General features: G+C 35.6%; 1 protein-coding gene across 2 annotated transcripts in view; it reads left to right on the top strand.

Annotated features, from left to right (window-relative positions):
• Positions 1-13,262, top strand: part of DYNC2H1 (dynein cytoplasmic 2 heavy chain 1) — a 367,862-nt gene that overhangs the window by 206,228 nt on the left and 148,372 nt on the right. For both annotated transcript variants that reach the window (XM_065882515.1, XM_065882514.1), the window contains 2 exons: positions 9,537-9,697; positions 12,551-12,676. In XM_065882515.1, coding sequence (XP_065738587.1) covers positions 9,537-9,697; positions 12,551-12,676 — 287 coding nt within the window. The remainder of the gene's footprint in view (positions 1-9,536; positions 9,698-12,550; positions 12,677-13,262) is intronic.

The following is a 13,262-nucleotide window of genomic DNA, read 5'->3' as shown; positions in this document are numbered from 1 at the left end:
AGGCAATTTCAGAGAAGTTCTTAGGAGGCTATTCTTTTCTCACCCATGTAGTCTTTAAAAATATGCTCTTTGTGCCACATTGCACATGACCTTTCTTATTGAATTTGTCTGGAATACTTCTGTATTGTATTATTTCATCTCTAGGTTAAATGACATTTAAGGTTTAATGGCATAAGTGAAAACCTCATGATATGCACATATTCAAATGCTTTGGAAGTTTAATATACTTCTAAAATTATACTCTACCTATTTCTAAGCAAAAGCCACATATACTGGTATATGGCCTGATGACTTTGTATTTGGTCAAGTGGTTTTATTAATACAGTTTTTATATAAAATTGGAGGTTTTACTGTATGAATAAGTTTTAAAAGTTCATATTGCTGGAAAATGACAAGCACTTATCTTTTTAATCAAATTTTAGAGATTTGATTTCAAATATAATTTCTCAAACATTATTCATATGGAAAGACTTTTATTAAGTTTTAGCAATCCTTTTTATAATCTATAAACTTTAAAATAGTAACTTATAAAGATGCATTTATGAAAGTAGTTTTGGTTTGAAGATTTAAGTTAGCAGAACATGCCTCAAAACTTTCAGGCATGCTGCTTTAATATAATCCTACAAACCAAGCCTTGTGTACTAACACAGTCTACTGCATTACTTTTTCAAAATAGCAGTTTTGAATCTACTGCATTACTTTTTCAAAATAGCAGTTACCAGATGCAGATATTCTGACTTCTGTAATTCTGATTTAATAATTATTCTGAGCACAATATTATGCTGTGTGTATTGAGGTACTCATGTTCACAGAAGATGGTGCAATAGCTGCAAGAACCAGTAACTTCTCAAAGGTTCTTCATCAAAAAGTCTTTTTGAGCCTTGAAACTTTCCTAGTTTTACATTCCTCTACTTCTCTTATCCATGCTAACATCCCATCCCATGATCTTTGCTTCCATAGCTCAATCTGTCCTGTGACATCTGTGTCTAAGAGAAAAGGAAGGACATAAGGAAATGTGTATTCATTTTCTATTGCTCCTGTAACAAATTGTCACAAATTAGCAGCTTAGAACAATACCCATTTATTATCTCATAGTTCTGTAGGTCAGAAGTCTGGTAGGCCCTCCTGGTTTCTCTGATCCAAGTTGCCCAAGGCTAAATAAATACAGGTGTTGGTCATTTGGACTCTTATTAGGAGGTTCTGGGAAGAATCCATTTCCAAACTCACTCAGCTGAATTTGCACGATGCAGTTGGACAATCGAGGTTCTTTTTGTCATTTTGAGTTCTTAGAAGTCTGTCTCAGTTTTTAGAAGCCTTTTCATTCTTTGATTGTATTTGTGGCCCCCTTCCTCCTCCTTTATAGCCACCAATGGCAGATTGATTTCTTCTCATGCTTCACATCTCTGACTGCCCCCTCTGCCTCATCTCTCCTGTTCTCTCTTCAGGCTGCATCTCTTTGACTTTAAGCTGGAGAAGTTTTTCTGCTTTCCAAAGCTCAAGTGATTAAATTGGCACACTTGGATAATATGGGATAATCTTATTTGAGGATCCACGACCTTAGTTACATCTACAAAGTCCTTTCACAGAAGTACCTAGGTTAGTGTTTGATTGAACAACCAAGGGGTAGGAATCTTGAAAGTGGTATCTTTAGAATTTTACTCTACCACAAAATGTTGGACATTTTTTGTTTGTTTCCAGGCTTGAGTATTATTGCATTTCTAAAGAGTATTTTCCCATTTAATTGGTTGATGTGTGTTAGATTAGATAGTGGTTGTCGATTTTCCTTCTTTTTATTGATATTTGTGTTACATTTTAAGAGTTGTCTTTTCTCTCTGATAAAGGAAAAGTAATTTTCTTATCAGTCTCTTTGTTAGGGAGGATGAGATGAATGAGGAAGCATGAATCAACTATACTTGCTAACTATAATAGTTTGATAGTATTTGCTGCTTTCTTTACTCAGATACCTAAAAAGTACAGGAGCAATATTCTTTCCTTTTTATGGGCTTCCCCGGTGGTGCAGTGGTTGAGAGTCTGCCTGCCGATGCAGGGGACACGGGTTCATGCCCCGGTCCGGGAAGATCCCACATGCCGCGGAGTGGCTGGGCCCGTGAGCCATGGCCGCTGAGCCTGCGCGTCCGGAGCCTGTGCTCCACAACTGGAGAGGCCACAGCAGTGAGAGGCCCACGTACCGCAAAAAAACAAAACAAAACAAATATTCTTTCCTTTTTAAACTGCAAATTATTTCTTTTTTATTATCTCAACATTTTGTCTGAGTAAAATAAAATACAATAAAGGTTAGAGTTATTTCGTTGACTTATTTTTAGTTCTTTTTTTCTTTTGAGAGAATTTATGTATTTTAACCGTCAAGGTCAAAATATAAGATCCCAGTGATTTACAAGTAGTTTTACGCTTTGATAATTTACAATGGAATGAATATTTTTGGCTCTTTAACTTTATTGAATAGCTTTGAATGATTGACACTGACAGTTCAAATGCTGTCATGAGTCAAAATTAGTTGGGTTTTAAAACCAGTGATTATATATAGACTAAGTTTACTTAAAGTGCAATGTGGATTTTATAGGAGTTTTGTGGGTGGAATGGCTAACATGCAATTCCCAGTAACATGAGTGTCACCTGTGTTATCTTAAACAGTAAAATGTTTTTCGTGAGTTTTTTCTCTAAATCCAAAATGTTCCAATACTTTGAAATATTGTATAAATTGGATTAATGAATATATATTTATCTTCTGTGGGATTTTTTTTTAACATCTTTATTGGAGTATAATTGCTTTACAATGGTGTGTTAGTTTCTGCTTTACAACAAAATGAATCAGTTATATATATACATATGTCCCCATATCTCTTCCCTCTTGCGTCTCCCTCCCTCCCACCCTCCCTATCCCACCCCTCCAGGTGGTCACAAAGCACCGAGCTGATCTCCCTGTGCTATGCGGCTGCTTCCCACTAGCTATCTACCTTACGTTTGGTAGTGTATATATGTCCATGCCTCTCTCTCGCTTTGTCACAGCTTACCCTTCCCCCTCCCCATATCCTCAAGTCCGTTCTCTATTAGGTCTGTGTCCTTATTCCAGTCTTACCCCTAGGTTCTTCATGACATTCTTTTTTCTTAAATTCCATATATATGTGTTAGCATACGGTATTTGTCTCTCTCTTTCTGACTTACTTCACTCTGTATGACAGACTCTAGGTCTATCCACCTCATTACAAATAGCTCAATTTCGTTTCTTTTTATGCCTGAGTAATATTCCATTGTATATATGTGCCACATCTTCTTTATCCATTCATCCAATGATGGACACTTAGGTTGTTTCCATCTCTGGGCTATTGTAAATAGAGCTGCAATGAGCATTTTGGTACATGACTCTTTTTGAATTATGGTTTTCTCAGGGTATATGCCCAGTAGTGGGATTGCTGGGGCCTATGGTAGTTGTATTGGTAGTTTTTTAAGGAACCCCCATACTGTTCTCCACAGTGGCTGTATCAGTTTACCTTTCCCACCAACAGTGCAAGAGGGTTCCCTTTTCTCCACACCCTCTCCAGCATTTATTGTTTCTAGATTTTTTGATGATGGCCATTCTGACTGGTGTGAGACGATATCTCATTGTAGTTTTAATTTGCATTTCTCTAATGATTAATGATGTTGTGCATTCTTTCATGTGTTTGTTGGCAGTCTGTATATCTTCTTTGGAGAAATGTCTATTAGGTATTCTGCCCATTTTTCGATTGGGTTGTTTGTTTTTTTGTTATTAAGCTGCATGAGCTGCTTATAAATTTTGGGGATTAATCCTTTGTCAGTTGCTTCATTTGCAAATATTTTCTCCCATTCTGAGGGTTGTCTTTTGGTCTTGTTTATGGTTTCCTTTGCTGTGCAAAAGCTTTGATGTTTCATTAGGTCCCATTTGTTTACTTTTGTTTTTATTTCCATTTCTCTAGGAGGTGGGTCAAAAAGGATCTTGCTGTGATTTATGTCATAGAGTGTTCTGCTTATCTTTTTCTCTAAGAGTTTTATAGATTTTAACGTTAGAAATAATAATTGAATATATGCTTGGTTCTGTATACAAAATGGTGAGCAAAACAGATAAAATTCCTCATGGAGTTTAAAGTTTCTATTTGTTAAATTAAGAAATGATATGGTAATCATTTTAACTTTTAAAAGATAATTTCTGTATTGGCATGTATTTTCCAAATAAACCATATGTTTCAGTCAGTATACGCCTACCTTGTTTTATTGCACTTTGCGGTTACTGTAGTTTTTACAAATTGAAGGTTGTGGCAGTCCAGTGTCAAGCAAGTCTTTTGGCACCATTTTTCAAACAGCATTTGTTCAACTCGTGTTTGTGTTGCATTTTGGTAATTCTCACCATATTTCCAACTTCTTCATTATTATTATATTTGTTATGGTGATCTGTGATCAGTGATCTTTGATGTTACTCTTGTAATTGTTTTTGAGGTGCCAAATAATGCCTACATGAAACATTGAACTTAAGTGATAAACATTATGTGTGTCTGACTGCTCTACCACCCAGCTGTTCCCCCCATCTCTCTTCCTCTCCTCAGGCCTCCCTATTCCCTGAGACACAACAAATTGAAATTAGGTCAGTTAATAACACTAAAATGTCCTCAAGGTAAAGGAGGAGTCATGTGTCTTTCTCATTAAGCTTAGTGAGGAAAGCATGTCCAAAGCTGAGATAGTCTGAAAGCTAGGCTTCTTGCTCTAAACTGTTAGCCAAGATATAAATGCAAAGGAAAAGTTCTTGAAGGAAATTAAAAGTGCTACTCCAGTGACACATGACTGATAAGAAAGTGAGACATTCTTATTGTTGATATGGAGAAATTTTTGGAGGTCTGGATAGAAGATCAACCCAGATACAACATTTCCTTAAGCTAAAACCTAATCCAGAGAGACGCCCTAACTCTCTTCAATTCTGCGAAGGCTGAGAGAGGTCAGAACGCTGCAGAAGAAAAGTTTGAAGCTAGCAGAGCTTGGTTCATGAGCTTTAAGGAAAGAAGCTGTCTTCATAACATAAATGTGCAAAGTAAAGCAGCAAGTGCTGATGTAAAAGCTGCAGTAAGTTATTCAGAAGATCTAGCTAAGATAATAAGTGAAGGTAGCTACACTAAACAATAGATTTTCAATGTAGACGAGACAGCCTTCTATTAGAAGAGGATGCCATCTAGGACTTTCATAGCTACAGAGGAGAAGTCAATACCTGGCATCAGAGCTTCAAAGGGCAGGCTAACTCCCTTGTTAGGGGCTAATGCAGCTGGTACCTTTAAGTTGAAGCCAACGCTCATTTACCGTTTTACAAATCCTCAGGCCCTTAAGAATTATGCTAAAAATCTACTCTGCCTGTGCTCTATAAATGGAACAACAAAGCTTGGATGACAGCACGTCTGTTTAGAACATGGTACACTAGATTAAGCTCACTGTTGACCCACTGCTCAGAAAATAAAAAAGTTTCCTTTTAAAATAATACTGCTCACTGATAATACATTTGGTCACCCAAGAGCTCTGATGGGAATATACAATGAGATTCGTGTTGTTTTCATGCCTGTTAATACAACATCCATTCTGCAACCTGTGGATCAAGAAATAATTTTGCTATTCAAGTGTTGTTATTTAAGAAATGCATTTTCTTAGGCCATACCTCCCATGGATAGTGATTCCTCTGATGGATTTTGGCAAAGTAAGTTGAAAACCTTCTGGAAAGGATTCCGCATTCTAGATGCCATTAAGAACTTCACGATTCATGGGAAGGGGTCAAAATATCAATATGAACAGGAGTTTGGAAGAAGTTGATTCCAACCCTCATGGATGACTTTGAGAGGTTCAGGACTTCAGTAGATGAAGTAACTGAAGATGTGGTGGAAATAGCAATAGAGCTAGAATCAGACATGGAGCCTGAAGATGTGGCTGAATTGCTGCAATCCCATGATTAAAAAAATTATGGATAAAGAGTTATTTCTTACAGATGAGCAAAGAAAGTGACTTCTTGAGATGGATTCTACTCCTGGTGAAGATGCTGTGAAGATTGTTGAAATGACAACAAAGGATTTAGAATATTACATAAACTTAGTTGATTAAGCAGTGTTAGGATTTGACTCCAATTTTGAAAGAAGTTCTACTGTGGATAAAATGCTGCCAAACAGCATTGCACGCTACAGAGAAATCATTGGTGAAAGGAAGAGTCAATCGATGCAGCACACTTCAGTGTTGTCTTATTTTAAGAAATTGCCACAGGCACCCCAGCTTTCAGCAGCCACCACCCTGATCAGTCAGCAGCCGCCAACAATGAGGCGAGAATCTCCACCAGCAAACAGATTACATCCTGCTGAAGGCTCAAATGATGGTTAGCATTTTTTAGCAATAAAGTATTTTTTAGTTAAGGTATTTATATTGTTTATTTAGACATATTGCTCTTGCATACTTAATAGACTACAGTATAGTGTAAACATAACTTTTATATGCACGGGGGAACCAAAAAAATCATGTGACTTGCTTTATCACGATGTTTGCTTTATTGCGGTGGTCTGGAACTGAACCCACAGTATCTCTGAGATATGCCTGTAGTTGTTAGAAAAGATAAGGAGAAATATATTATACCAGAATTACCTATCCTTCTCAGGAGCAGTTGCAACAAACTGACAGTAGCTCATAGTGCATATAATAAAAATGTTTGTGGTCATTTTATATGAAAATATCTTTATATACATTTTGACATATTCTTATCACATAGTACATCTAATTAGAGGTCTATGAGAAGATGTAGAGGAGTAAAAAGATGAGAAACACCTGTTTTTCCATCATTACAAGATAATCATCATTAACATTTTTTTTTTTTTTTGGCTGTATGTGGGCCTCTCACTGTTGTGGCCTCTCCCGTTGCAGAGCACAGGCTCCGGAAGCGCAGGTTCAGCGGCCATGGCTCACGGGCCCAGCCGCTCCGTGGCATGTGGGGTCTTGCCTGACTGGGGCACGAACCCGCGTCCCCTGCATCGGCAGGTGGACTCTCAACCACTGTGCCACCAGGGAAGCCCATCATTAACATTTTTATGTACACCTTTCTATTCTTTTTAGGCACATAGATGCATATACAATATGGTATCATGTTGCCTAATCTACTTTTCTTTTCATGGGTATACTATTCTTATTTTATCCACATTTAAATTTCACCATCAAACACTGAGCTCAAGTATATGCTGGCCATATGTTCAGATATTTGAAATAAAGATAAATGGACAGATGGCTTTAATGGTTTAATATGTTAAGCATTGCACAATATTCAACAATTAGAGAAAGTCTAGGGGATGATATAACCATATACCTTTATATATTTAGGGCCACAAGTATACGGACAAGCCCTACAATTTGAGGAAAATCCTGCTCAGGACTGAACAGAGAGGTCCTTGGTTGCCGACGGACTCTCCCCTTGATTTCAGACTTGAGACAAACCAAGGAGTCTGTCAATATATAAAACCCACTGAATTCAGGAGAAACAGGAGCAATAGGATAGGTATTAAGGAATTGGTTCTTGCCAATTAGGATTGTGGTGGCCAGTCTGAAGCGAGCAGAGTTGGCTGGAGGCTGGAGATGTTGCAGCTCTAGTCCAGAACAGCAGTCTAGAGACAGAATGGTTAGTGCTTTCTTCCAAAATTCCCAGTTTTCCAAACAGGTTCCTAGGCTGCTTTCCTCAAACAGTGCTAATCTACTTTTAAGTGCATGATCTTTTACTTCATTTTTGTAACTTCAGTTCCTTTATAACACTATCAGAAATTACTCATTCAGACTACTGTTTCTAAAACCTTGTGTTTCCCCCTGTTTTAACTAGTATTAAGAGCTACAAGGAAAATTCTTGTACATACTTCTGCATTCATATTCTGAATTATTTCTTGAATTAATTATAGTTTAAATTACTGAGTCAAGGGCAATGTGCATTTTTAAGACTTTTGATGCATTTTATCATATCACAGTACATTTAATTGGCCTAGAATGCTTATGAGAATTTATGAATAAATAAATGAACATATGAAAATAAAAATATCTGTTACATTGCCATGAGTGTATAAGAATTCTTTTCTATTACAAAGAATGAGTGTTACCAGTTTAATTAAAAACAAAATTCATAAGATATGACTATAGAAGCAATTCATCAATTTTACATGGCTGTTGCGGTAAATTTCACCTAGTATTAGAAATATTTCTGTCTTTGAAAATCCTTGCTTAGCATTGTTTATTGCTGCTGTGAAGAATACAGGGGAAGAGTTCAGGTGTGAAATTTGTCTTTTCAGGATGGTCATCTAGAAATGCCTGTTTTAGCCCATCTTGATGGCATTGAATTCATATTTTAAAGTGCGTGTTACAGAATTCCTTAAGAATGTCTTTTCCTGCTATTTTAGGATTTCTGAGGTACAATATTATCTATTCATTTCTACAGTTGAGGATATAAGAAAGCCCTTCTTTCCTCTGTACTCATTCTGTTTCATTCTAATCCACTATTTTTAAACCCTTGTATCATACTCTTCTTTTTAGCTCAGTTCAGACAAGTGTATTTTTGATTTTTAATTGAAGTGGGTCTTCTTTAGCTTGGCTTTTACTAAATACGTTAATAATGGAAACATTAAAGTTTTAGCAGAAGAGTTTTAAATATAACAGTGAAGTTATAATTTCTTGTCTGTGTAGGACTTTACAGTTTGTGAAGAGCTTCAGAATAGAAAAAAGAACATGAATTACCTTGAATACAGTTATCAGTTAGTGGCTGGGTGGTCTTTGGGAAGACATTAAATTTCCTTGAGTATGCTTAGCATAGAGTACGTGATGAATAAATAGAATCTATTTTTATTTTGTATCCTATTTTGCCTCCAAATGACCTATGGATTGTTTTATCCCTGTTTTACATTGAGGAAACCAAGGCACAGTGCATTTTAGTGATTTGCATAGGGTCATTTAGCTAACAAACATAAACTGAGATCTATATTTTTGTCTCCAAAATAAGCATTTTTTCATTCTATACCACTTTTTTTTTCTCTTAATGCAAGGACATAAGAAATAAATCTTTGTCCTATATCATGAGAATGATATTATTTCCCACATCATGTGGAAATCTGATTCCGCACATGCATGGCACAGAGTAGGCTCTCAGTTATATAAATGAATGAAAACCTGTATGGTAATATGGTTGGCTTCAGTCTTTTGTAGGGAGAGATTTGTATATTAAGACCGCAGTGCTGATTGTGTCTGTTGAATGTGGTATTCAGGGTACCTACCTCTTAACGTTGTTGTTAGGATTAGATGATGTCATAGATGTAAAGCATTTAGAAAAATGCCTGGCACCTTAAACATTCAATAAATGTTAGTTCTTACTAGTATGTGAATGATTTTAGAGTGAGAAACCTTTAATATATATAGGATTATAGTTCACCTAGTTATTATCTGTTATATATCATGTAATTAGTTTTAACAGACTTTTTCTGGTTCATGTTGCTATTTATTTGTAATTTCTTTAATATATCTTTTAGGACTGAAAGAGTTGTCCCCACCTCCTCTAAATCTCAAACGTTTATACAAAGAGACACTAGAAATTGAACCCATATTGATAATCATTTCCCCGGGTGCTGATCCTTCTCAGGAACTCCAAGAACTTGCTAATGCTGAGAGAAGTGGAGAGTGTTATCATCAGGTCAGTACATATTACCCTGCTGTTTTTGCTACAGCTATTGATCTTCCTGTCATACTTGATTCTATTAGTGAAGCAGACATTTTTTGTTGCGGTGTGCCAACTAATGTCCCTGGAACGTGTCCACATCCTGATCCCCAGAAGGAACTTTGCAATTGTAATTAAGTTAAGCATTTTGCAATGGAGAGGTTATCCTGGATTATTCATTTGGGCCCAATATAGTCATAAAGGTCCTTTTAAGAAGGAGGCAGAAGAGGCAGAGTGAAGGAGGGAGATGTGAGGAAGCAGAGGTCAAAGAGGTGAGAAGTTGCTGTGCTGCTGGCTTTGAAGATGATAGAAGGGGCCACAGACAAAGAAATGTAGGTGGATTCTAGAAGTTCGAAAAGGCGACGGAAGGATTCTCTCCTAAAGCCTCCAGAAAGAACAGCCCTGCAGTACTACCTTTATTTTCGAACCCTGACACCTTGATTTAAAAATAGATCAATAGAAGAGTGGGACTTCTAACCTCCAGAAGTCTGATAAGATAATATATTTGTCTCATATAATACCATTTTGTCCTGAGCTAAATTTCTGAGTTTTAGTTTGTTCAGATTAGCACCTCTTTTTCAGTTCAGTTGGCATGTAAGTCTGAAAATGAATTAATTTACTCTCAATTTTTGACATGTGAAAAAAATAAATCTTTTTCATTGGGAAAATAATTAATAATGATTAAAAAACCAGAATACTTTCACAGCAACCAAAAATTGACAAGTAGGAATGTTATGAGGACTATAAGTAGAAGATAGCAAAATAGCAGAGAGTTAGGCTTAGTTGTACAGGTTTTGCACTAACTCTAGGGAGTTTCATTCAATCCTAGTTATAGTGTATTAATATATTAGGACAATATTCAATTGTCAGTGAGATGTCTTGAGGAAGGGGAGCCCTCTTCTATAGGCTGTATCTGTTAGCAGTGATATTGGCAGAAAGATAAAACTATTTGCACTCATTGTAAGTTTGACTATATGAATTTCTAGACTTTTGTGTACTTGTAAAATTTTTTAATATTGTAAAACCTTTAAATACAGACATATTTAGTCATAAATCTCCTGTTATTTTAAAGTTTTTGTTGCTATGCTGAATGTATGTCCTAAGGATAATAATATATTCTTAATGCAAAAAATTAATTTTCATTTCAAGAAACTGTTTTTTTTTTTTTTTGATGTAGGGGCTAACCATCTTCTTGACATTTTCTGTTGTGCTTTTTAAAAATGTTTTTTTTTTCTTAGAGTATATGTTTTCTTCTAAGGTTTCATGAACGTTTAAGCTCTTTTCATACAACTTATGCCTTATAGAAAATTTTGAGTTCCTACTTTCAGCTACCATTTCAGTTCAGCAAACTACTTATTCTTTTTTTTCCCCTCTGATTCTGTTGTACATGCCTTCAACTGTTTCAGGGTTTTTTTTTGCATTTTAATAATGGCAAACTAATACGTGCATCTAAACAGTTCAACCAGTATTTGTTTTATCCCTCCTATTTGCTTAGTTCTGGGTTAGATCTTGAAAATTAAAAAAAAAATCAATATATGAGTATTTATTACCTGTTTTGTTACATGCTTTTGTATGCAATGAATTAGACGCGTGGTTCCCACTCTCAACAACTTTATAGTCTAATTGAAAAGCAAAATCAATACTTGTAAAAGTCAATTAAAAAACAATGAAATGCTATCTTATATTCATTATGAAAAGAGAGATCGCTGTGGTTTGAAGTAGTCTATAACAGTATTCTTCAAAGTGTTTTGACTATGTACCCAATAAAATATTTGAGCCAGGACTCTCAGTAAATGTGTTTCTCTCATATATACAGAGACAGATATAGCTGTACTGATACTTAAGTATTATATATATTATCCTTAAAGAGACATATGGAGGAGTTTAAACTTGGTATAGTAAGTAGCATGCAACCAGTTTAGATCCTTGACTAAAACTTCTTTATAGAATCCTAGACTTAAGTAGACTTAACTAGTCTATTCATTTAAATAATACAGAAATCTTATATACTGAATCTATTTTCTAGGGTGTTTCGGCTTCTGCTTGGATGTTTTCTATTTTATAAAGTGGCCTAGCCTATTACATGAGTGTCCTAAGTGCAGATAGACTATAGGGATTGGAAATACAGGAATGGAATTCCAGTGAGACCAGGATTCTCCTTCCCTCTTCCTCTCCCATCTCTTCTTTTTCTCCCCTCCCCCTTTCTTCTTTTCTCTCTCTCTCCTTCCTGCCTCCTCTCCCTGAAAAAGAATAGAAGAGCAGAGGGCTAAATGTAGAGTCTTGAGGCCCAACATGTTAGGGTCTTCTAGACAATGAAGGACTAGGGAATTACGCAGTTCAGTGGACCAAGTAGCTTGGGAGCCAAATTTGTGCAATGTTGGAGAAATTTTTTAAAAAGAGAAGCAAATTTCAAGGAAGTGATATTGTTAATGTTTAATCCCTCAAAGAATACAACAAGACAGTAGTCATAAAAAATTATGTTTTTAAAGGTCCATGTTTGAGAGAGTAAGAATTGCAGGAACTAGTGGGATGAGGAAAAAAAAAAACTATTCAGTAATTCTTTATACTGTTCTATAACTTTCAGACCTGTAATGTTAGTACCTTTACTAAATAGAATAATATTAAAAATCTGCCACTGATGTAAGGACAAAAACAAGACAATTGTTGGAAACAGCAAGAGTCTGATATTTCTTATTAAAAGTTTAAAACCCTGATTACAGTACTTGAGTTAGTTCAGTATGTATGGCAGGATAATTTGAAAGTCTTCTGTTACAACATGTTATCAGATCTGTTTTTTTTTAGTTTTGTTATTTATTTTTGTTTTTGCAGGTTGCCATGGGTCAAGGCCAAGCTGATTTAGCAGTTCAAATGCTAAAAGAATGTGCCCGAAATGGAGACTGGCTCTGTTTGAAGAACTTACATCTTGTGGTATCTTGGCTGCCAGTTCTGGAAAAGGTAGATTCAGATCAGTGTGGTGCGAATAATATCTAATATACTCAATTCAGTAATCTCCAAGGAACATCAGTATTAAAATATGTCATGCACGATTTATGATGTCTTTAAAAAAATTAGTATTTGTTGGGGAATCATTTAAAATCTGTTATGTATTTTCTCCTTAAATATATGTACATTTGTACAAACCAAAATGGATCTTTTAATAAGAAATCTATAAAACACTTCTTTAAAGGCATTTAGGGGAAGTCAAAAAATTAATCAGGACTGAAGGGGAGGCTTAGAGAATTTTTTCAGACGAAAAATAGGGAAATGTTTTAAAGAATTGTAGAAGACCTATTTATAACATTAAATTTTCTTTATGCTTTTGTTCTGTTGTATCTGTATGAGGAGAAAAGATGTAGAGGAGTCAGAGAGAACTACTACAGAACACTTCCTAGGTGCTAAGGAGGCTGGATGTAAATGGAAGCAATCATTTTATTTAACAGAAGTGGGCCCAGGACGAAAAAACTTTAAGACAGAACAAATTGATGTGTAGGTTTAAATGCAAACCTAGAATTAAGTCTAGTGCTTATTTAAGAAGAAAGAT

This window comes from Phocoena phocoena, chromosome 8, assembly GCF_963924675.1.
Source record: "Phocoena phocoena chromosome 8, mPhoPho1.1, whole genome shotgun sequence".
NCBI classification, from domain to species: Eukaryota; Metazoa; Chordata; class Mammalia; order Artiodactyla; family Phocoenidae; genus Phocoena; species Phocoena phocoena.
The sequence above is the reverse complement of the archived record's forward strand: the minus strand, read 5'-3'. Positions and strand labels throughout refer to the sequence as shown.